The sequence below is a fragment of the Sardina pilchardus genome, chromosome 5, assembly GCF_963854185.1.
Source record: "Sardina pilchardus chromosome 5, fSarPil1.1, whole genome shotgun sequence".
NCBI lineage: Eukaryota > Metazoa > Chordata > Actinopteri > Clupeiformes > Clupeidae > Sardina > Sardina pilchardus.
This window is the reverse complement of record NC_084998.1, coordinates 18,451,184-18,476,144: the sequence shown is the minus strand read 5'-3', so window position 1 is coordinate 18,476,144 and position 24,961 is coordinate 18,451,184. Positions and strand designations below refer to the sequence as shown.

The window sequence follows — 24,961 nt, the reverse complement described above, 5'->3', positions numbered from 1 at the left end:
AAGGTTCTTTTGCCTGCCCTGCCTATGAAGTCCCCATCAGAGAGAAAGATGAATTTAAATGTGATTTTTCTCTGTGCCTCTCTCTCTCGCTCTCTCTCGCTCTCTCTCTCTCTCTCTCTCTCTCTCTCTCTCTCTGCCATTCCTGTCACTCTTCTCTCCTATCTCTTTCTGACTCCCCCCCCCCCTCCCCGGTCCCCGCCTATCCCCTTCTTCCTCTCTCTCTTTCTCTCACTCTCTCTCTCTCTCTCTCTCATTCACTTTCTTTCTCTCTCCCGTTACAGTAAAGACTTGTCCACATTGTAGGCTTGTCAGATCAACATCCCCCCAATAGCTCCAATAGTCAGGACTGATTGATATTGATGAGCTCGGTCTCTGAAGTCATCTCCTTGCGCGGTTGCCTGTGGCTATGGGCTCAGGCTAGCGAGACAGGTGGGCTATTCTGAAGATGAATGGCCTTTGTTTGGTGGGATTCGCTGAAAATGTGCACAGGTGGCCATAGTCCCCCAGGCCCTCTCGTGGGAGATGCCAGTGTTGTTTTTTTGCTTTCCCAGCTTTTCCCATCTCCCACGTCCTTGGAGATTCCGGTGTTGCCTTTACCATCCCAGCTGACAGGAAAGAGTAGTAGCAGATACGCTTATTTTGGATTCACCGAGAGAAGAAAACAGCTAGCCCTTTATATATCACGCTGAGCAGGGGAAATGACTTGTCTTTTTGACAAATTGAAAAAAAAAAATAGTATTTTCACATATGTTTACATATAGTAGCACTGCTTGTGAAGCTTTATTGCTGTAGAGAATTTCTCAGACAGGGCTATTCTACTATGAAATTACTATGGCTTTTTTGTTTGTCTCTATTGTGTTTGGGTGTATGTATTTGTGGGCTTTGTGTGTGTGTGTGTGTGTGTGTGTGTGTGTGTGTGTGTGTGTGTGTGTGTGTGTGTGTGTGTGTGTGTGTGTGTGTGTGTGTGTGTGTGTGTGTGCGTGTGTGTGTGTGTGTGTGTGTGTGTGTGTGTTTGTGTGCGCGTGTGTGTGTCTGTGTGTCTGTGTGTCTGTGTGTGTGTGTTCTCTACTCTCTGACTCACCCTCACACAGGAGACAGAGGCGGAGGCTCTTTAGTTGTAGCCAGGGGCGTTTGCTGGAGCTTCCCGTTGTAAATAACACAGTTGGAAAGCCCTGGGCTGACAGAGAGAAATGATCCACGTCTGTTCACAGCCCATTATTTGTGTTTTGCCATTATTGCTTACTTATTAACGACTCATAATAACTCTTTTAAAAATGTTACGCGTTTAGAGGTAGCGCTCAGACACTCTTGCTAAGCTAGAACAGCGTTGCCTCAAAATGGCCGTCAACCAACATTGTGTTATTGTCTGTCTGGTATGCCAATAAAGATTCAATTACATTTCCAAATGCAGGAGTCTCCTTACGTGATGCTCAAGAAAAACCATGAGAACTTTGAGGGAAATGACAAGTACGAGGGCTACTGTGTGGAGTTGGCCGCGGAGATCGCCAAACACGCCGGCTATAACTACACTCTGGAGGTGGTGGGAGACGGGAAGTACGGGGCCAAAGACGCCGAGACCAAGATGTGGAACGGGATGGTGGGCGAGCTGGTCTACGGCGTGAGTAAACATTTATTCAGACCGCAGGTTCTACTTCCGTGACTTTTGTTTGCTTTCCGTGTTTAGCAGATGGAACATACTGTACTGCATGTGTCATCTTCTGTGTTTTGTGTGTTCAAGTGGTGGAGCTTTATGTAAATACCAATTTCATATGTCCATATTTTTGAATAGATAAGATCGAGTGTGCTTGCAAGGGTATGTACAGTAGTACACATGAATCATACATATAGTCTCCATTTCTGCCTTCCACAAATATGTTTTTTTTTTTCACATGTGGCTATTGACACAAATACTTTGTGAGCAGAAGACCAATGTCCTGGCAGAGTGTAGTCCATCTCGGCCCCGTGCAGAGCACACTCTGTCCAAACCGCGCAGCCACGAGTTTGACAAAGGCTTATGCCCCTCCTATTTATATGTCCAGTAGCTTTGCCTCTGTCACAACACATTAGGGCAGAATGGATTCATCTTGATTTACTGCCAATTCCAGAACAGTGAATCCGTAAACAGTAGGGAAAGAACACATTGGGATTCGAGACAAAAAGCACAATTAGTAGAATTAGAATCGCACCGGGGTACTAAAATGTCCCGTGACGCGTCATCATCTGTTAGGATGTGCTCAGTTTCTTGGACCATTTTGCCCCCAGGACATTCAAATGGCTGAATTAATGGTAGAAAGAGAATCGCAGAGAATTCTACATTATCTGCTTCGACTAGGGCACGTGCTGTTCTTTTTTTCCCTTCTCTGCTCTAACCCAATCAAGTGTGCCTTCGTGGATTTGTGTGTCTTTTTTTTTTCCTCCCAAGAAGTAATCTTAAAATTACTTGAAAGCATCTTATTATTATTCAGCCCTAGAAAGCAGAATTATACGCAACATTCTCTAGAGAGAAATTCTCCAGTGGAGTTCTTTAGGGAGGAGATTTTAGTAATACTCGCATACATAAAAATCTTTGTGAATCTGAAGGTTATTTACATTTGTTACTACGGCTCCTCAAGGAAAAAGGATTGTTTTTGTGGTCCACAGTTATTGATTGGTTGTTCATTTACGGGAAGCGAGGCCTGAGCACTGAACAGTGGCTTATGTTAGGTTATTTTGTTGATGTTCTGCTCGGACAATTTCAAAAACCTTTTAGACCAATGCACTTACTCATCTGATTGTGTGTGTCCAAGGTAATGTGAAATGGACATTCTCCTACTCGGATAAAAACAGTTTCTCTGGCCATGTAAGCCTCTGTAATTATGTTATGTCACCGGGGTGGTCTATTTTGAAAACATGTTTTTATTCCTATCTATCCTCCAGAAAGCTGATGTTGCCGTGGCTCCACTCACCATTACTCTGGTCCGAGAAGAGGTCATCGACTTCACCAAGCCCTTCATGAGCTTGGGCATCTCCATCATGATCAAGAAGCCCACCAAGTCCAAGCCGGGGGTCTTCTCCTTCCTGGACCCCTTGGCCTACGAGATCTGGATGTGCATCGTGTTCGCCTACATCGGCGTGAGCGTGGTGCTGTTCCTGGTCAGCCGCTTCAGCCCGTACGAGTGGCACGGGGACGACGAGGGCGAGGGCGGCGACGGTCAGGGCCAGCAGACGCAGTCGTCCTCCCCGCAGGCCAGCCAGTCGCAGGGCCAGCAGACCCAGCAGCAGCAGCAGCCCGAGCACACCAACGAGTTTGGGATTTTTAACAGCCTGTGGTTCTCACTCGGGGCCTTCATGCAGCAGGGATGCGACATCTCGCCAAGGTGAAGCATGACTCTTCCTCTAGAGCTGTCCTACACAGTGCGTTATAATTATATGGTTCTCTTCTGCCTTCGCTTCTTTGGTTACATATAGCGTGACATATAGCATCACATAACCATGTCTAAGTTCTCATCCCTGCCAACCATAACACTACACTGTTATCATCAATGAAGTGTTACAATCTGTAAGCAAATATTAGCTCTATTTTACTGTTGTTTAATGTCATGTTAATGGCTGTGAGTCGCTGACAGGTTTCATAGCCCAGGGTTGTGGGGGTAACAGCACATCTGTGCCGTGTAGCGACAAGGCTCGTACAGAATTCGCCTTCACCCTTCACTATTCTGTTAGGCTATCAAAAAAATCGGACGAATTTGATTACACAGTGTGTGATGACATTAGATTAGATGCAGGCTGTTATGCCGGTAATGTTCCAGTGCCAGCGAGGTTGTTTTGGAAAACGTGATGAAGGGGAGAGGGGTTGTGGTGAATCCGGTGAACCGCATCCCAGGGATGTACCGTTCGCTCCCCCACGCATGAGTACACCGTGTCAGAGGAATGTGAATCGGCCAGTGAGGTACTGAGCTGCTATTGCGATGGTGTGACACCAACACTGACACAGTGATGGCACAGCATGTCCCAAATGAGACCAGATTTCACACTTTGGTGTCGGGAGGAATCTCAGATTGGACTCTCGCAGGGTTTGGAACTACACGCCGAAGAGATTTTAAGATCCCAGAGGAGGCTGCTCGAATGTGTGGCAGTGTTGTTTGGCTTTGTTTTATTTGTTTGTTTGGTTTTTTTTGGAGGGGGGGGGGGTGACTCCAGCTCAGCTGGCTATCAGAAGACCAATGGTCCTTCATGTCAATCTTCAGTCAAAGCAGGTTGCAAGTGAAGTATTTTGCTCGAATTGAGCTAACTGGATGGACTCTTGCTCTAAGGTGGAGTTTTACCCTCAGTGGCCTTCGAAAGAAAAAGCATATTTTTTCCAATAGGCTTTGTGGTGTGTAAGCACAACATTCAGTCACACAGCATATTTTATTACTGTTTATTTTACCGTGATATACGGTCACTCTGGGATTATAATAGTGGAAGCACTTGGCTGGTGTTTTGTTTTATGCGTTATATTATATGAAGGCCTTGGCGTGGATCTCTATGTCCTGGATTCAAGGAGACGTTATCTGTCCTGATCTGCTCCTGTTGTGTGATACAGAGACAATCATCCGTGTGACAAATCACCCCGATGCTTCCTCCCCTTCAGTGCTCCTCTTCTCTCTGTTCTGTTTTCTGCCTGTTCCCTGGAGCTACCAATCTCCTGACCTTTCCCTGCCCAGTCCCCCCCCCGCCACCGCCGTTCGCCCAGTCCTCGTTATTTATTTAATAGAACCACCGCCCGAGCTCTCGGCCTGTCCCTTTGACGTCGGGGAGGTTTCGGAGCGATGACTGGTCCCCCTTGCTCATTAAGCGGACACCTCTGAGCTGTGGACCCGGTGCCCGGCTGCCGCAGCTGGTGACCGGCGCGTGTAGGTCGAGGATGCATATGCCCGAGCCCGTGGGGAGCCGCCACTCGGCTTGCTTTCGCTCCCCAATTAAACCTTTGTCTCCGGCAAAATAGGCAAGTTGCGTTTTATTGTGTCAGGAGAGGGACGCATCTGTTGGTTTTGGGCCCAATGGAGACGTCACGAGGCGCTCTCGTATTGAGAAGGGGGCAGAACAATGCTATGACTGGCTCTGGGCTCCTTTGTATTCCCTAAGCCCTTTCCCCCGGTTAATTGGTAACAATGGATGTGGTGAACTTTAAATGAGTGATTGCTTTTAATTAAATCATTCCGAGCCGCTTTGATCCACTATTTTGTGGTGATTTATATAATGAAGCTTTGCTTGTTTTTTTTTTATTTTACCCTCCACTGAGCCCAATGATAGTATGACTGTTTTTAGTTTATCACGAGAGAGGAAACTATTTTTTGTTTATCAGGAAATGGAAGAGCAAGGGTTGCTTGTTTCTCTTTCTCTCTGTCTTTTTCTCTCTCTCACTCACTTTCTCCCTCTCTCTCCACTCCCCCTCTCTTTCTCTTGTTGAGCAGGAGGACCAAAACAATTGTGACTCAACCATTGTCACCTCAGGACAGTGATATGTGGAACATAAAATGACATGAATCTTTGCTGACGTTTAACGAGTGATTCATTTGAGTCTCAAAATTGGTCTCGTTTTTGGGGGAGCAGCAGTGCAGCAGCAGCAGCAGCAGCAGCAGCGTTGGCGTCCAGCACTGCATATGGGTCCAGTGCCCACGGGGACCCAGCTTAGACCAGTGGTCATCTCCCGAACCCAGTTCCCCTCCGCCGCCAAACACTCATTTCCTGCCCACTCTTTACTCTCCTGCCAATTACGACTGCGCAATTAATCTTTTTTTTTTTAATTGGCATCGCAATTTGAGCTAAAGCAATTAGCTAATCGCAAAGGCTGCAATTATTCGTACTGCTCGCAACTCTGTGTAATCTTCTCACATCAGTGATTTTTATATTCATCTCATCCTCCTTGTGTGACAGACAGCGAAGCTCACCTGACAGGATTGCTATGCTTCTCAGGCACAAGGCATGCTCACCAATCAAAAGTGCCTCAAAATCTGAACTATTGAATTGAAGCTTGCTTGACTTTCAAAAAATGTACCACTAAGTAAATTGCAATCGCAATACATGTCAGAAAAATGTTAATTGTGCATTTCCCCCCCAAATCCTGTCAATTAAAGGCTAAATGTCCCCCAGAATAGAATAAAACACATCCATCTCATTTTTTTTGTTTTTCAGTGAAAATGCAGACATATCCTCATGCTTCATCAAAGCTTGTAGAGTTTTTTACACCTTTATTTTACACCTACTTCTTTTTTAGCTGAACGCACACAGGGGCATGAATTACCTCCTACCGTCCTGCTGTGCAGAGAGAATTCCTCATTCACAGACACATTGTGCTCTACCTGGGAAGCTGCATCTACTAAGTATAGATCCGGTCATTGTTGCTTTTTAAGAGTACCTTTTCACAGCGGGCGTATTCGAATGTGAGAATTCTTCTCAAGCGGGAAGGGGGGGGAAGAGGTGGGGAGTGTGTAAGAGGGTGTGATAAGAAGAATTATTATTCCAGCGTCGAAATGTGTACTATAGATTTACTGAGCGGGCATTAATGGGAGGGTGCAGGGCGGAGAGCATTTGGAGAAACACACCAGGTGATAAAGAAAAGTGTTTGTTCTTGATAAATGTCAGAGCCGTCAATCAGGGCGGCTTCATCACATTGTAATTCAACGGGGCGTCCGTCTCCACGTTCGCTGTAGTACCGGAAGGAGAGTCAATGGCGTCCACTTTTCGTGCAGCCCCCAGCGCTCTTGTTGATTTCTGGAATTTGCCAGAACGCCACCGAGACGCTCGGGGTCTGAACGCAGGCGAGAGCCGGTCTGGCGAGAGCTTTGGAGAGAGACGCTCTGGCTGATAGCTGTGCCGCTTTGAGCTCCAGCACAAAGCCATAATCTCCTGCTTGTTCAGGTTCTCTGTGGCTCCCCTCCTCCACTCTCCTCTCTTCTCCCCCTCCTCACTCTTTCACTCTCCTCTCCTCCCCTCCCCACTCCTCCACTCTCCTCTCTTCTCCCCCTCCTCACTCTTTCACTCTCCTCTCCTCCCCTCTTCTACCCCTCCTCTCCTCCCCTCCCCTCTCCTCCACTCTTCTCTCTTCTCCCCCTCCTCACTCTTTCACTCTCCTCTCCTCCCCTCTTCTACCCCTCCTCCCCTCCCCTCTCCTCTCTTCTCCCCCTCCTCACTCTTTCACTCTCCTCTCCTCCCCTCCCCACTCCTCCCCTCTCCTCTCTTCTCCCCCTCCTCACTCTTTCACTCTCCTCTCCTCCTCTCTTCTACCCCTCCTCCCCTCCCCACTCCTCCACTCTCCTCTTTTCTCCCTGACCCCTCGTCCACTCCAGTCTCTTCTACTCCTCTCCCTCTGTGTCCTCTCCTCTTTCTTCACTTCTCCGCTCCCCTCCCCCAGCGCCCCCTCTTCTCCTAGTCTTCTCCCGCTCCCCTCTTCTTCACTCTTTCATTCCCCTCCTCCCTTTTCTCCTCTCCTCTTCCTCTCCTTCCTCTTCTGTACTCTTTCACCCCCCCTCCCTTTCCCCCTCTCCCCTCCTTCCTACATTGCTGTTCTCCTCTCCTCTTCCTCTCCTCCCTCCTCTTCACTCTTTCACTTCCCTCCTCCCTTTTACCCTCTCCTCTCCTCTTCCTCTCCTTCCTCTTCTTCAATCATTCTCTCCTCTCCTCCCTCCTTCCTACTTCTCTCCTCTCCTCTCCTCTCCTCTCTCCCCACTCCCAGTTCCCCTCTCCTCTCCTCTTCCTCTCCTTCCCCGTCTTCCATCTTTCACTCCTCTCCTCCCGTCTCCCCTCTCTCCTCCTCCCTATTTATCTCCTCTCCTCTCCCTACCCCACTCCCCTCTTCCAGTTCCCCTCTCCTCTCCTCTCCTCTCCTCCCTCTCTCTCTCCTCTCCTCTCCCTACCCCACTCCCCTCTTCCAGTTCCCCTCTCCTCTCCTCTCCTCTCCTCTCCTCTCCTCCCTATCTCTCTCCTCTCCTCTCCCTACCCCACTCCCCTCTTCCAGTTCCCCTCTCCTCTCCTCTCCTCTCCTCCCTATCTCTCTCCTCTCCTCTCCCTACCCCACTCCCCTCTTTCAGTTCCCCTCTCCTCTCCTCTCCTCTCCTCTCCTCTCCTCTCCTCTCCTCTCCCCTCCTCCACTGTTGCACTGGGGCCTGTAATGTGGAATAATGAGGGGAGGTTGGAGTGGAGCGGTGCAGAGCGGCTGACTGCAGATATCTGCGCTCCATCCCCGCCACACGCCGCACCGCACCGCACCGCACCGCGCCTCTGACTGACACGCCACTGATAGCGCCTGACTCGCCCCGCTCGCTCCTGGAGGATGGCAGCCTGTTCCCCCACCTGAGGGGATCTCTCTCTCGCTCTCTCTCTCTCTCTCTCTCTCTCTCTCTCTCTCTCTCTCTCTCTCTCCCAGTCTATTTCACCTTATCCTTCTTTCTCTTTTCTCTCTCTCTCTCTCTCTCTCTCTCCCCCTCTCTCCCAGTCTCTTTCACCTTATCATTCTTTCTCTTTTCTCTCTCTGTCCCCCTCTCCCAGTCTCTTCTGCTCTATCCTTCTCTCCCTCTCTTTTTCTTTCTATCCCCCCTCGCCCCCTCTCTCCCAGTCTCTTTCACTTTATCCTTCTCGCTCTCTTTTTCTGTTTGCCTCCCCCTCCCCTCCCCCTCTCCCCCTCTCTCCTGTTCTCTTTCACCTTATCCCTCTTTCTCTTTTTCTTTCTGTCTCCCCATCTCTCTCTCTCTCTCTGTCCCAGTCTCTTCCACCCGATCCCACTCCCACTCCTCGTCTTCTTCCCTCTCTATGTGCCTTCCTCTTGTGTGCAAACGCAGCTCATCTGCTTGGCCCCGTTTAAGCATGCATGCTGTCGTCGGCACTTCTCGCGTTTTATGCAGGGCTGTATCAGATGCCTGCTAGGAACGTGGAAGTGTGTGTGCGTGTGTGTGTGCGTGTGCGTGTGTGTGTGTATGCGTGCATGTGTGCATATGTGTGTGTGTGTGTTTAAAGGGGGGCGGGTGCTGTTTCAGATAAGGTTTTACAGCTGAGCAGAAGAAGCTGGGGTCATGGGCCGTCTACGCACAGCTTGTGTAGGCGGTGTTGTAGAGTAGACAGCGTGCCTTCCGTGGGTATCACAGGTGGAGGTGATAAAAGTGCAGTGGGTATGCAGAAGGGCTTAGCACTTTTTAGACCTCAGAGGCTAATTCAAGCGTATCCGTTACTACATAAATTATATTTGTGAACTACTGGCTTTACATTTTGATTAAAAAAAAATGTATGCTCATATCAACCATTGCAGTCACAGCAAACAGTTGCAGCAAGGAAGCAGGATCAAACTTGTGTTATGAGTTCCTGCAGTTAATCTATCTTGAATATCCTTAGTGTTCATTCATATACTGGCAAGCTTTTTAAAAAGAATAACATGTTTGTTAAAACAAAATGTTAAGCCCCTTGAAAGGTTCAGATGTGTGGGAAGAGGCAGTCTAGTTTGTCCAATTTATATTACTGTAAATGCTCAGACAACAATAAATGACTGTCATCCATGATGTAGATGCCCGATAGGCTCCCCCCCGATAATGACATTTCTGCACATAACATCACAACATAAACAAAAACCACAGTAGAATCACAACCACTAGTCTGACACACTACCTCTAGATGTTGTACATCACTTGGAAGTATGTCTTGAGCGTGTGTGAATGTGTGAATGTGTGTGTGCTTGTGCTAGCTTGGTAGAGCGCACTGAGAGAAAGTGTACCCACTGCCCAGTGGCTCTTTCTACCACATCAAATGTCAGTGTCTGTGTAGGTCAGGTTTTCTTAGCTTGGGTGGTGGGTGGTTAGTACTTCAAGCCAAAATATTACAGATGAGCGGATCTCGCCTTTGCCCGTGCTCACACACACGCACACACACACACACACACACACACAGCCTCCCGTAACTTATACATTCCCCATTCATGCAGGCTAACGGTCACTGCTGCTCTGGCATTTTAAAGTAAAAACAAAAAAAGAATGTCTGCACACCGGAGTAGCTTCCGGAGCTTAATTAAAAGAGTTAAACGTTTCAACCGAGTCTTCTTCAGGCAAAATGTCCGGCTCTGCGTCTGCCCTGAATATAGGATGTGCACGCTCTCAGGCTGCCAGACTTCATGCTCTGGCAATTTGCACATCAGGTTCCTGTTCTGTCTCTGGGATATCCCACATTGTCTGTTTATTCCCACACCCAGTCAGCAGTAGCCTTGTGTTATGCAAATGAATAGCTTTATTTGTCTTTATCTCTCTCATTGATCCAGTGATCAGCTGAACAGGCTCTTACTCACCTGTCTAGTTCTGCTGGGGTGCTGGATGCATCGACTGCACCAAAATAGCCGACACCGACAGTTCGTTCCCAGAATAATTCTCAGAAGAAAGCTTGTAACAGAGAAAATGTCAATCTGATTAACGTCAAATACCACTTACCTCAGATGAACCTAATATGAAGTAATATCAGTAAATCACATGACCACACCATAAGTAAGCTTTGGGGAAAGAAGTGAAAGTTGCCTACACTGAGAAACCCAGGGTTCCATTTGAAAACATTCATTTCCAAAGAAAATAGAGTTGACCTCTGCTGCTCCCACAAATTACAAATATATTGCAAGTGCAAGAATGTCTGCTAAAACATTTATTGTGTTCACCCTGATTAACAATAAAAAACTCAGTTTGAAGGGATATAGCTTGGGCATTTTGCAACAACTCCAACAGGCTACAAATATGAGTAAACAAATGTAATTGTTTTGAGCAACAGAAGAAGCACTACGGTTTATATCTTGTCAAAGCAGTCTTGGCACACACTGTCTAGAACCCGAGGTGATATTGTCATCCTCTTACATTGTAATCTCATCTGACTCATCCGGTTTAAAGGAAATACTCAACAATTCTATTGGTCATCTTTAATGAAATCTTTCTTGGATTTCTAGGCTGTCTAGACTTACTGGATGGCACATTTGTGTTATTCTTTCTGACAGATAGCACCACCAGTAATAAGTTATTGGAATGCTGAAGACAGGCATATTTTCTGGAATGTATTTTCATATATTTGTGTGTGTGTTGGTGTCTTTGTTTGTTTTTGTGTTTGTGTGTGCCCGCAGATGTATTTATGTGTGTGTGTGTGTGTGTGTGTGTGTGTGTGTGTGTGTGTGTGTGTAGTAGTAGTAGTAGTAGTAGTAGTAGTAGTAACAGTAGTTCATAACGTATCTGAGTGTAGGGTTAAATCATGATATTCTTGTTCACTGACTGGCCTTTCTGTGGCGTGATGGCCGGCGGTGTCTAGAGGTGATATTCACAGATCTGTGTTAGTGTGTGTGTGTGTGTGTGTGTGTGAGCCAGAGAGAGGAGGAGGATGAGGAGGAGGAGCAGGAGGAGGAGGAGCAGTGGGAGGCCAGTGGGACACGGGAGCAACAGAGGTGGGGAGGTGGAGGGAGGAGGAGGTGTTCCCTGGAGGTGGTGCTGGATGGTGTCCGTATGGGAGTGGCGGTGGTGGAGGTGGGGAGTTAAGGGTCAAACAGTGGGCTCCCCGGGGCCACGTGTGACCATTCTGGCCAGGCGCCTCGGCGTCCCCTCTCTGCCCTCGGGGCCTGGCCTGTCACTTCCGTTTGGGTGCCCCGCGGTGCTATTCCTGAAACACATACACACGTGCACACATACATACATGCACACACACACACACACACACACACACACACACACACACCCGACCCCACACCCCTCACACACACTGTGCTATTATATACTGTATCATTCATGTACTAGTCCTGTCTAATATAGTCTTTAGGCATTGATATAAAAGTCCTACTGGGTCACAGATAACTACAGTTATTTTGCAATTTAATTGTGTCTTCATCTTATGAATCTTTGGGGCAAATAATCTCACATTTCTAATTAAAGGTTCAACTGCATCCAGACGCTATTGTAGTTGTAGTGTAAACTCGGACCCAGAAGGGCCCGCAGCCATCTTACAGTGTAGAGGTGACCCTGGCACCATGGAGCCACGATGGCATGCTCGACAGTATTTAACACAATAACATGCTTGTCGCAGGGCCAAACAGTCACCGCCGCTGAGCTATTTCACCGAACCATCAAACTCTGTGGAACAGAGAGATCGCACCTCGTGATAATATTAGATCTGGCAGGAACGTCGAGACCCGGTGCCTCGCACAACGGGCAAAAACAGCAGTGGGGGGAGAGAGAGGGGATGTTTACCGTGTGACTGCAAGGGGGCAGTGCGCCATCTGTGTCTGTGCAGGAGTACTTCACAGAGCCCTGTCATAACACTGAATAATGGAGAAGGACAAGCTAACATGTGTATAATAGACGAAAAACTCAGTCATTACAGACTTGACGGAAAGCTCACAGCCAGCAGTAATGCCCTTTTTCCATTGTAATTCTGTGACACCGAGTGAGATATAAATTGCTCCTGACTCACGTGAAGTTATAGTTCGGAATGTATTTCTGTCACGGCATAGTTGTTGAAATAACAAAGAAATATGGCGTACATAGTAATTTAGTGTGTACGTGCAGGAGGCCTTAGCTCAATTAGACCGTGGAAGGCGACAGAATGAGCCTGCTGAAGGGACTGTCGTGTAGCCTACTGCATTTCATGGCTGAGAACTCCAGATGGAGGCCAAAAGCATTCAAGGCTTTTGATACACAAATCGGGTTGGAACTGGATGTGTTCTTGATTCGCCCATTTTGTCGTGAATGCCTGTTGCCTATTTCCAGGTCTGGTAACAGACTTGCTGGCGAGCCTGTGCGTGGTTGACAGACAGCCCGCTACACGGCCCAGTGATGTAAACGGCGTGGAAATGGCACTCGCCCTCCATGAGCCGAAAATTACGAAAGGAGGAAAAAAATAGGAGGCCTGCTAGCTGTCACAAACGGAAGTGGGAAGTGAGGATGTGGCTGTGTTCTCTCTCTCTCTCTTTCTCTCTCTCTCTCTCTCTCCGTCTCATGTCTTTCGCTCTTCCTCTCGTGTCTTTCTTCGCTGGCTCTGTAAGTATAGCCCTGGCATGGAAGCTCCTCACCGTTGTCGCCCACCACCCTCTCTCCCTCTGTGCCTCGGTCTCCTCTGGCTGTTTTTTTGAGATTCTCTCTGAGCCCCTTCTTCGCCGCATTGTGCGGAGAGGATTCTGGGTGATAAAAAAGAAGGTTTTTTTTTTTTTGTCAGCTTTGCTTTCCAGAGGAATGATTGCCATGGAGTCTAGATTTGGAAACAGGTCTGTGGGTGAGAGGGATGTTCTCTGCGAATGTCGACTTTTTTGGGGGGTAAGGAGTGAATATAAAAAACACCCCAGCCGGGGCCAGCTTATCTGCTACTTAGTACAAAAACAACAGTTTGCTATTTTTATTTGTAGGATTTTTCTCCTTCCATTCGTCCCCCTCTGCACTACAGTACTCCTGAGCCGAGAGCAGCCTTTGAAATACCTGCGTTGGACTTATTGGTTTTTAGCACCATTTGCCACGACCACATCAATATTTCATCAGCCTCTTTTCAACTCACACTGCCGTTTCATAATTTCCTCTCTCTCTTCATCTTGACTTGCGTAATCCGACCCGGCCCTGCATTGAAATTCTAATTGGGCAAAACAGACTAGCATGGCAAGAGAAAGACTCCTGCGGTATGCTTCCACTTGGCACGTGATCCCTTCACTCAGGGATGCGTTTGATGGTTAAATCAACCCTTCAATTTCTCTCTTTCTTGCTTTTGCTCCTTCTCTCTCTCTCTCTCTCTCTCTCTCTCTTACTCGCATGCATGCTAGCAACAGATTCATCTGGGGTGAATCTGTATTCATCCCCTTCCTTGAGTCTTAATTATTTAGTGAACTTTTTAGGCACATTTTAATTAATTGCTTAATTCACAGATCTGCGCTTGTGGTGTTTGTTTTAGAACCACTAAGGTCTTTATTGGCTCTGTTTACGGTCTTCTACTTTGGTTGTTGTTTTTTTCCAGGCTAGATCACTCTTGTGTTGTGGCTTGTTTTCCCTGCAGATCTCTCTCTGGCCGTATCGTTGGGGGTGTGTGGTGGTTCTTCACCCTCATTATCATCTCGTCCTACACTGCCAACCTGGCAGCCTTCCTCACCGTGGAGAGGATGGTATCCCCCATTGAGAGTGCTGAAGACTTGGCCAAACAGACAGAGATTGCCTATGGTACATTGGACGGTGGCTCCACCAAGGAATTCTTCAAGGTTTGCAATTACATTCTCCTGCCTGCCAAAACATACATTACAGATGTGTGATATAAACGGCACAGGATGAGTTGGGATTCCACCAACTTTGAAAATGAAGTGGAGTGCTTTTTAACTTGTGTAACATGATTGTCTTGTGTTAGATTAGACTCCATTTGAATCACATTAGAATCAAGTCAGTGATAAAACAATCAGGAGAGAAAAACAGGAAGTGCAAACCCTGCGATAAGTACAGTATGTCCGCTTTTCCTTCTCAACTCCAAATGAACAGCCCCACACTGTTGACCCTGTAAGCCCGAAAGACAATGTCGTGGTAAATTGTGTGATTGTATTCCATTTATAGTTTACTATCCGTATACTAGATTCAGCTTTAGCTTGCCATTTTTCTGCCACTCCCACTCTGTTTCCCAGTCAAAACAAAATACATGACCGCAGAGCGCAGGATTTCCAGTGTTTCACAACATATCACTTAGTTGCATGAATCATCCAACACAGCACATCTGTGTTAATTGCGATGGTGTCAATCAGCTGTTTGAAGAAGTAAAATTAATTTTACAGTTGATTCTGCTGTACACCTGCAATCATGATCTTTGGAATGTGACAATGTGATAGTATGACTATGAAGGATGTGAGGTTAGGTTAATCAGGTCAAACACAATGCGTCTCCATAATTATGTTATACTGGGAAAAGTGTTTCACTGCTTTTATTTGTATTTCAATGACTAGATTTCCCTTTTGCAGCAGGGATTTGAAGCAATATAATTGTTACCAAATGTTAGCAAAGTGTGTACACATTCTTGGTGTGGATTAATGCTCTCTTATATTTGTGTCTGTAGAGATCCAAGATAGCCGTTTTTGAGAAGATGTGGTCATACATGAAGTCGGCCGATCCCTCCGTGTTTGTGAAGACTACCGACGAGGGGGTGGCGCGAGTCAGGAAATCTAAGGGGAAGTATGCGTACTTGTTGGAGTCCACCATGAATGAGTATATCGAGCAGCGCAAGCCCTGCGACACCATGAAAGTGGGGGGCAACCTGGACTCCAAGGGCTACGGAGTAGCCACACCCAAAGGATCACCCTTAAGGTATTGTTCTTTCACATAACATTCCCACCCATGGCAGTCCTTTGTTGATGGCTTAATCTAATTGTGAATGCAAAGGCTTACCTGAGGCAGGAGAGGATATTTACCACAACGTGCTCCCTCATCTTAAATGTAAGGGGAATAGTCATTCTTAGAATCATCTCAACTAGCTCAGAACTTCTTTAAACTACTAATTAAAAATCAGTATGACTTTAAAATATTTTTATTTTGATAGTATAGTATTATCTCAGGCTAGATTGCCCTCTTCACGCTAGATTGCCCTAGCTTCTGTTCCATGTTAATTGTAAAGAGAACATAGACCTCTCTTGCCTCATAGCTCCCTGGAATGTGTGTGATGTTCCCTTCTCTTGTCCTGTTCACACCTTCTGCTCTATCTCATTGTGCTTTTATTATTCCCTACACTCTCTACGCTCACAATCCTCTTCTTCTCCTGCTTGAAACTCATCGTTAAGTACATACATGAATAACAACGTTTCACTCATCCTTATATATATATATATATATATATATCACAGGATATATTTCAACATTCACTGTCATTTTTGTATTCTTAATGTGCCTTTGCAAAGTACTCATTATGTGATATTACAATTATGAGGCCTTTAAAGTCAGCTAGAGGACGTGCCTAATTCGTTTTCAGGGACTAGCACTTATAAGCTGTATTGCGACTTAAGTGTTGTTATCAAGGACACATGCCCATAGAGACATAGTCCTGATCCCTCATCATATAACAGATTGTGGTAACACAGTGCAAGGAAAGCACTTAGGACATGCAGTAAAAGTGCTTACGTCTGCCCATAGAGGACATTAATAGAAAATCTATTAAGTAGACCTGTCGGTAGGCTATGTCAGTTGTCACGGCTTCTCCGAGCTGACTTTATCTACTTCATTCGTGAGTAATATTACCCTGAGTACTTTCCGAAGGTTCCTGCTAAGACAAGTGATGTGTCACTTCATTCGCATGAGATCGATTGCGTGGGCTTATAAAGGAAACTCATCATGATCTTGTTTACCTAATGGGCTATATATATATTGTGCGTGTGCAAAGACTGTCGCAAGGTGTGAGAACCAATGACAGCCTATTAATAGATTTTTTTTTAGCTGTCTTCTATAGAAGTGGAATAACTGAAATGTTCTTTTCATATTTAAATAACTAGGTGATAAACATCTGTTAATCTGTTTCAAAGTATCTTATATCAGTTTTCAAATCTAGGTTTATTCATAGTTAGTGAGCAAATTTGTCAGAGCTTTGAAAAGGCAGCTGCTCTGAAGAGTATAGTGAGTGAGGCCAATACCCTTAGCCTTTAAGTATCCTACTAAGTACCCTAAGTAGCGTAGTTAAAGTTCAGTGTTTTTATTAATCCACAAAAGCACAGCTTTGCATTTTCAGTGTATCTCTGCAGTAAGGAGTCACAACTCCAGTAAATGTCTTTACATGTTGTTTTAAGAACATGGAGCCATGTCGATATCAGTGCAACGCCCCAGGAATAATACCAGGGAACTTGCAGCCCATAAGCTTCATCTTGCCTACCTCGTGTATGGCAGGGGGGCATCATGCCATGATAACTTGATTAATGCAGCGTCTCCATCACCACTGAGATGTGTTGGCGTGCTATTAAGAATCTAGCATTTCATTGTCAGCTTGGTGCATTCCAAGTCCAGAATGTGCCTAAAGGTGACATTAAAGCACTGCTTTGTTTCAAACTTTTAAAGTTTAATACTAAAAGTGTGTCTTTTGATGAGAACTTTGATGAGAATCGCAAATAATAGTGTATAATATGGCTACGCACATATCCTCCTCCACACCTCCACTGTTTTGCGTATCCAAACACTTTTGGATACGCAAACACCTTACTCAATTAACATGCAAACCTATAAATATTTATCAGAACTTATTAAAAATGTCATGTAGTCGTAAATACTACTTTGATAATGCTATTTTCATCGTTTTATAGTTAGTATGATATTGGACTATTGGTTGCAGGTTAAGACTATCAAAGCATCTTTTTGTAATAAAATATTGTTCTCTTGCTTCTGTTTATCTACTGGTATCTACGTGTTTCCTATGCATTATTCACATACCTTTATGATATCCATTGCCATCAAGTGTTAATGTTGCAACTACCTGGAATGTTACTGGCATCAAGTGTAGCACTTCAAACCATTTGCTTTTGAGTTTGAAATGTTTACTCTCTCTCACGTCTCTTGGCACCTCATTCTACATTCCTCATCTCGTGTGTTGGGTCCATCATGTCTCGATGAATCTCGCCGCCTTTCTTTGTGCTGAATCATATGCAAGATGCATCTTTTACTCTGTCCGGCATCCATTAGCACACTGAGCTCTTTCAGTCCCGTGCTCACGGGGCCTGAAGGAACTCAGGGGTTTTACTGAGAAAGACACTTTTACAGCACTTAGGCCCGAGGGCTCGACCCTCCGTAGGTATGTTTATCCATTGCTGCTTGGCACGTCTCCCTGCAATGCAGAGAAAAGGGTTATCCATGATATATACCAGTGAAGATACCAAATGACGATAAAGACAAGGAGTCGGGGTGTGTGAGGTGTTACGAATGCTCTGGATTGTGTCCTGTTTTTAAAGTGGGGGAAAGATAAATGGGAAAACCAGTAATTAGATCGCGGTAGTGATTTTCCACAGCGGCCTCCCGAAATTTAACCTCCTGTAACTGCAGTGAAGTAGTAAGCTAATTTGAATATTAGCATGATAATGACCCGACTAAGCTTTCTGCAGTTTGGAAGGAGCGGGGGGTGTTGGGGATGGGTGTGTTTGTGCTCTGAGTTCAAATCCAGAGCATTGGTAATCCTTATATTTCTCTTCCATGAGTTCTTGTCTTGCTTGGTAAAATCTGCTACAGTTTGGTCACACAACATTATTACACATTGCCAAAACCAAAACTACCAGTGCAGTTGCTTTTCTGTTTTTTTTTCTTTCTTACATACAGAGCCAGGTACATAATCAGATATTTATTACTTCTTCTTTTTACTTCTCTTTTCCGAAATTTAAGTTCCTACTAATAACACCTCTGCCTCGCCGTTATCACATCTCCATTTATGCTGACCAAGAATTATTTTATTATCATTTCAAGAAACGCAGTAAACCTGGCAGTACTTAAACTGAACGAGCAGGGCCTGTTGGACAAATTGAAAAACAAATGGTGGTACGACAAGGGAGAGTGCGGCAGCGGGGGCGGGGACTCCAAGGTCAGACCCAGTATGAGTGAACCAGCGGGTAACCACCACCAGCAGGGGGTAACCGGCAACTACCGCTAGCAAACACATCGGATGCACCCCCCAAATTCTGGAGCGCTCTCCCCACGAGGAGAAACGTCCTCCATACAATGTGTATGGGCTGATTAGAGCTCATTTGGATGTTCCTTTCTTTTCTGCAAATTGGGTGAATTGATGCGTGTAAAAAAGAAATAGGAATTTTGAAGTTGGCACGTGTTGTGTTTGACAAAGTGGCCACGTAGTTTTTGACAAAAAGGAAAAGTGCACAACCGAGTGTTTTCAAATCTTGCCGGTTACCCAAAGTGATATTGTAATACACATCTTGCAGTAGGGAGAAAGCAAGCCAAGCTAGATGGAGTATTAACGCATATCACTTTGACAGTGACAACTTTCAAAATGTGTTTTGTGATTTTCTTTTCTATCTGTAGACTATCTGTAGAACACATCAATACATTATTATGGGTGTATGTTTACTACTATGTTCTGAATAACATAAGATAACATGCTTAATGTTATTTATGTTATTTCCCTGGTTGAAGAATCCCTGTAAACCTAGCGGTGTTGAAACTCAATGAGCAAGCCGTCTTAGACAAAATGAAAAACAAATGGTGGTACGATAAAGGGGAATGTGGAAGCAAGGATTCCGGAAGAAAGGTCAGTCCACACGTTGGTCCTCTACTTAACACCAAGACTCCAGCATTAATGCCTCGTCAAAGGTCTCTCTTCCTCTCCCCTGCCACTCAGCTCTCTCTTCAAGCGCTTTGTCTCCAATCTGCCATTTGCCCACTTTGCTCTGGTGTCAACAACTTGTGAGAATCTTCTAGAAAAAAGCCCCGTGAGCCATCTAAAAGGGCCATTTAGGGCCCTAGACAGTGCTGTAGCCTTCGCTAGTTAGCTCGGCAGCTTAGGCTTAGACGAGAAAAGAAATAAATACAATTTGTTGGTCTATTGAAATGAGTCAGCTTTATTCATTACGAAACATTAAAAGCAGACAAAGAGCCGAGTACGAAACGGCTCAGCGTGATGTTCATGGAGATCTATATTTTCAATTAAATATTTAAGCTAAGCAAATACCTCAGGGAAGATGCCTAATGTGCATACAGCATAGATCACTTCAAAGGCCCATACAAAAATATATCTATCCTCTTCAAACATTTCCCTCTTCAATCACGATTTCTCTAAATCTGTTGAATTGCTCTTGCCGTGTATCTCACGGCATGTTTTTTTTTTTTTTTTTTTTTTTCCCACTTGCCTTTTGTTCTCAAAAAGGATTGCCGGTGTATAAATCGGCCCTATTTGAGAGGCCAGAGCAAATGACTGTTTGGAGATAAAGGGCAGTGAGATGAAAATATCCCAATCCCCCCCTCCACCTCCCCCACCCCCCTTCTCATAACTGGTTTGCTTCCCCAAGAGCCCCCCTCCAGTGGTGTTCACCCCCTGTATCCGTCCCAAGACAATGTGCATGCTGGATGAGACCTCAAAAGCGGTCACCAGGCTGATGCATGACACTGATGCCCAGAGCCCTTCATGTGATGATGCCTAACCACCAGGGTTAGCTACGGGATTAGCCCCTCCCAGTGGCCTCCCCCTATAGACTATATATGTTCTCCAGCTCTAAATAATTAAGCGCGTATGCCCGGAGGCTTTATGACAACAGTCCAACTCTGGATCCATATACTGCATGGCCCTCCCAATATATGAACTTTAAACTATCTAAACCGTTTAATGAAAGATCCTTTAATGTAAAATATCGGGGAGTTCAATCACCATAGAATATCCTTTTTTCTTATCATTGTTGTAATTCATATATTTCGTTAATTATGCATATCTGTTCTGTACATACAGAGTAGAATTAGTCAGTCAGATTGATGGAAATCCAAGTATATGTGATCTGTGCATGGACCTGCATGTCTTTGTGAATTCTGTCTTAATTACCATTGCTATCTAGTATTAAAAGTAAATTGTGCTTGCTGGATTATATTAAAATATGCTGTATTATGTTATGTTATATTTTTAGAGCAAATGTCAGTGTGTGTGTGTAAGAATGATTGTGATTTTGTTAGAGTGAGTGGGTTTATATTTTCTTTGAGGTGCCTTATTGTGTGCAATTTGGGTCTGCATCCATTTCATGAAAAACTAAAGACGGCTGTGTGTTGTCTAGGATAAGACCAGCGCTCTGAGCCTCAGTAATGTGGCTGGAGTCTTCTACATCCTCATCGGAGGCCTGGGCCTCGCCATGCTCGTGGCCCTGGTCGAGTTCTGTTACAAATCCAGAATCGAGTCGCAGCGGATGAAGGTGTTGCACTTACTACACAGATGCACTGAGACACACACACGCACAAACGCACAGAGAGAGAGAGAGAGTGAGTGTGAGAGAGAGTGTGTGTTAGTGAAAGAGCGAGAGAGACATCCCTCCCTACTCTGACACATGCATGCATGCACACAGATACAAGGAGGTGCCATACATTTGCTTAACTGACTTGTCGCTGAAGCGCTTTAGTTTGATAAGTTCATAAGTGGCTTTTGAAGCTGTCTGTTCCATTACATCATCTTAAGAACACACATAACAGTCGACTGTTTAGGAACGATTCCAGTAATGTACTGTAGTCAGGCTGTTTAACCACCCAGGAGCTGCTTTCAGACCCAAATGGCAGTGCTCTTGAAAGTGTTTACAAGACTCATTGGGTCGACATCACAATCATGTGACTGCCAAATTTAAAGTATCACAGCCACAAATCACTGCCCTGAACAGTCTTGATTAGGCTGCGTCGTCAGCCCAAGAAGATAATCTTCCGGATCCATTGAAGTGCACTGGATTTAAATCATTTATTCAGCAAGGATGTTCAAGCCAACATCCAGATCATTAGCTACAGTTTCAAGCCTACAGGGTTTCATTATGTTAAACTAATGTGAAAGAGAGTGGGCTCCAAGCAAGCACACTACTGCTTTCATTATTGTTATGGCAGAGGACTATTATTTTTCCATTGCAGGAGTTTTTTCCTTAAAGCCCAGTGTCAGGGCAAGTGAGGAGAAATCTTCAGATGTAGCTATTCTTCCATTAGTACTAATTCCCCATGGACATAAAAAGTGGTTGTTTTCCTGTGAGGCACTATCAATACTCTGCCAGTAACAAGCTGTTGTTGTTATTGTTGTTTATGATACATATTTTTAAAGTGTTCATAATTGACTTGGGGCTCCAAGACCCGTTTAAAGTAAAAGTCTTCCCCTTTGATTATTCGGATTAGCTGTTTGCCAAAACCCCAAAGTTTTTGAAGGGTGAAAAGGGTTCTAGAGTAGTGAGCGGGGTAGAACACAAACTCTTTTAAAAAGAACTTGTTACTTTTTGGCCTCTGGAATGTTCCACCACACCTTGTAGAAACAATTGTATCACAAGCTGTGGGAGTACTTACTGTTAGCAGTATTCATATTATTGTCATCATCTATTATAATTAGAATCATCTTGTGGAATTGTCACAGTCATGGAGTTGACCAAATTTACATTTAACTTAGTTATGGTTATGATTATGGAATGGCAAATGCTTTTGTTTTTCTAAAACTAATGATAACAGTAATGGCAATGCATGATTTATAATGAAAAAAAAAACAATACCATATATATAGAGAGAGGCCTACTGTTTTTGTGTAAATGTGACATTAATCTGCTGAATCTTGTGCCTCCATGGTCATCTGGCTAACTGACCGTGTGTGTGTGTTTTTTGTCCCCTCTCTCTCTCCTCACAGCAAATCATTGACGCGGCCATGCTGAGCTCCACGCTGAGCCGAATCAGTGGCACAGGGAGCGGCGGCGAGAACGGCCGCGTGGTCACCCACGACTTCCCCAAAGCCTCACAGACTCTCCCCTGCATGAGCCAAGCCGCCAGCATGGGCCTGAGCACCACGGGCATGTGACGGCCACCGTAGGCCCGCCAGCAGCACACATCAGGCCACACCGAGACGGAGAGACGGAGAGAATGAGAGAGAGAGAGAGAGAGAAAGTGTGTGAGATAAAGAGGAGGAAAGGAGGAAGGAGAAGAAGAAGAAGAAGGGAAAAAAAAAGAAAAACGTTGCACTGCGGTGTTCCGCTCACCCGCCACTGAACTACTGCCAAATGGATTCACTGACTGCTCTCTCTGGATTCCTACAGGAAAAGGCGAAAGGGAAGATCTCCATTTTCTAAAAAAAAATAATAACAAAAACAGAAAGTTTGGTCATTTTTGGAACTCATCTGCTGCAATAAAGAAGCTGTTTGGAGGTTTTTTAAAAGGCATACTTTTGTGGGAAAATGGGAATACAAAAAAAGGGAAGCTTGCCCCAAAATAGTGACTATTGCACTATGCCAGATCTGATTCTTTCCTTTGCTATTTTAAATAGTTATGTGCAAATACTCTGCGTTGTCTGCCTTACCTTTTAGTCTGTTATTACCCGATCACTTGGGCTGAGAGTCCCGTGTCCCTAATTATTTTCGCTTTTCCACCATGTTAAGCCTAATTGTTTTGCAGGGCCATGTGCAATGGAAAGGTATTGTACAATGAGTTGTTTCATTTCTTGGCAGGTTTTTGAGACCAGATGATCAAGGCTAGTTTTGGCTGCTGCCATTGCATACAATCAACGTTATAATGTCTTCCATCTTAATATGATTTCAGTGTTATGTTGCATCCCTTCACAGGACAAAAATCTGGACAATGTGCAGCCTTGTTGTTCCTTAAGCTTTGACTTCCCGTGTCTAATAACCTGATAACATTTTTTGTTTGTTTTTAATTACGAAGGAGGTCATTATTAAGAAAGAATAGAAAGCTATGTTTACTTAATTACTTTATGTCACACATTGGTAGATGTTTCCCATCTGACCATATTGAAAGGAAACTGTTGTGGCTTTGAGGATGCTCACCAACTGTCTAGCTTTTGTGTGCTACACACACACAGCAGCCATGGGACACTCATGGAACCAGAACGCACTACAGAGACAGCAAGCCATAAAAGAGCGACAGAGCAGTTATTTATTTGCAATTGTTTTATAAGAACAATTGCAAACAATTTTTTAGAAAGAAATCACAAAATTGTTTTACAAGTCATATTCTCTGTCCTTCCAGTCTCTCCATTTTAAATGGTTGGCAATGAAAATATTAGTTTGTTTAGTTTGATACCGACTATTTTCAGTGACTGTGGGAACAGCACACATTTTTGAGTTTTGAACATGGTTTACATTGAGTTGATTATTTGATAGGATAGTATAGGAAGACATGTTTGCAAAGAGCAAAGACTATGGTATTAATTCAACTAGTTTAGACTCAATGGTGTTTGTTTTCGTATGCTCCGCAAACCCTACACAATATATCAAATTGTTAGCCTCTAAACTCTGAGCATATTTAAATATTGACTGTGATTCAGCGATGACAAGATGGTCGCTCTCCGTTAATCAGCAACTCACAGGAGCTATGTCGGCAAATATGTCAAACCGTCATTAATCACTTCCTGTCTCATTTTATTCCACACCCTCCACCCACCACCCCACACATAACAGTGTTGTTCAGACAGCATCTGAGGCACCAAATCAAAGCCTCTGACTGCTGAGATGACAAGGCCCACAATGGGAGACAGTTCCACTTCAGTGCCAATCTACCCAAACGTCTTGCTTCATGTTTTTGAAACTATGAGTTACGAGCACAAAAATGACATCCTTAAACACAATGTGTTGTCTTACCATGCCATATTATTATTATTCTTTACCATTAAGAATCATAAGCGGATGTGTTGAATTGATGCAGAGAGTGGTTTATTTCTGTACGTTTTCCTAATTGAAGTAATTCGGCATAGCACAATTGTAGAGAGAGTGTCACAAACACAAGGCTTTTTCATACTTGAATGGATTTGTATTAACAATAATAATGACTGAAAATAACTGATATAAATAATAAATACCTGTATGATATATTTGTGCAGATAAACTGATTATTTTGTTGAAGTGGTGTTTGAGTCAGTTCTGAGTTTTTGGTTTTAGTCCTGTATTTGTAGTGGAATTCTGTTGAAATTGTCCCTCTTTGATTTGAAGCTTAATTTTTTCCTTTCCTGTTGAAATACAAGTCCTTAATTTTTGTGTTGGCATCAGACTCACGAAAATACCTTTTAGAAAAATGACAGCAAGATGTGCTTTGCATTGTGATGGGGAAATGTCGATGAGGAGTGATCAAAAATAAAATATGAACTCTTTTCTAAACACACCACTGGATGATGGTCTGAATATCTTTGTTGTTTTTATTTTTTTTGTTCGTAGCAAACAGATGAGAGCCATATGGAGAGTGAGCGCCATGGGTGTGTTGAGGCACGTGCGCGATTGAAGAGGAGAATTGTTTCACAATTGCCTCTTGCAATCCCGCAATCCCCCCATACAAGTCTAGGCTGTATGTGGAGAGTCAGAGGTGAGCGA

General features: G+C 44.6%; 1 protein-coding gene across 2 annotated transcripts in view; it reads left to right on the top strand.

Moving 5' to 3' along the window:
• The window catches only part of gria1b (glutamate receptor, ionotropic, AMPA 1b), a 44,064-nt gene extending 19,309 nt beyond the window's left edge, over nt 1-24,755 (top strand). The window contains exons 10-16 of one of the 2 annotated variants that reach the window (XM_062536781.1): nt 1,412-1,618; nt 2,917-3,356; nt 13,993-14,191; nt 15,028-15,275; nt 19,077-19,191; nt 20,699-20,833; nt 22,279-24,755. In XM_062536781.1, coding sequence (XP_062392765.1) covers nt 1,412-1,618; nt 2,917-3,356; nt 13,993-14,191; nt 15,028-15,275; nt 19,077-19,191; nt 20,699-20,833; nt 22,279-22,446 — 1,512 coding nt within the window. In that variant the 3' untranslated portion in view covers nt 22,447-24,755. Of the gene's footprint in view, nt 1-1,411; nt 1,619-2,916; nt 3,357-13,992; nt 14,192-15,027; nt 15,276-18,395; nt 18,511-19,076; nt 19,192-20,698; nt 20,834-22,278 lie in introns of both variants that reach the window. The other variant, XM_062536780.1, reaches the window with a different exon arrangement.
• The last annotated feature ends 206 nt before the right edge of the window (nt 24,756-24,961 follow it).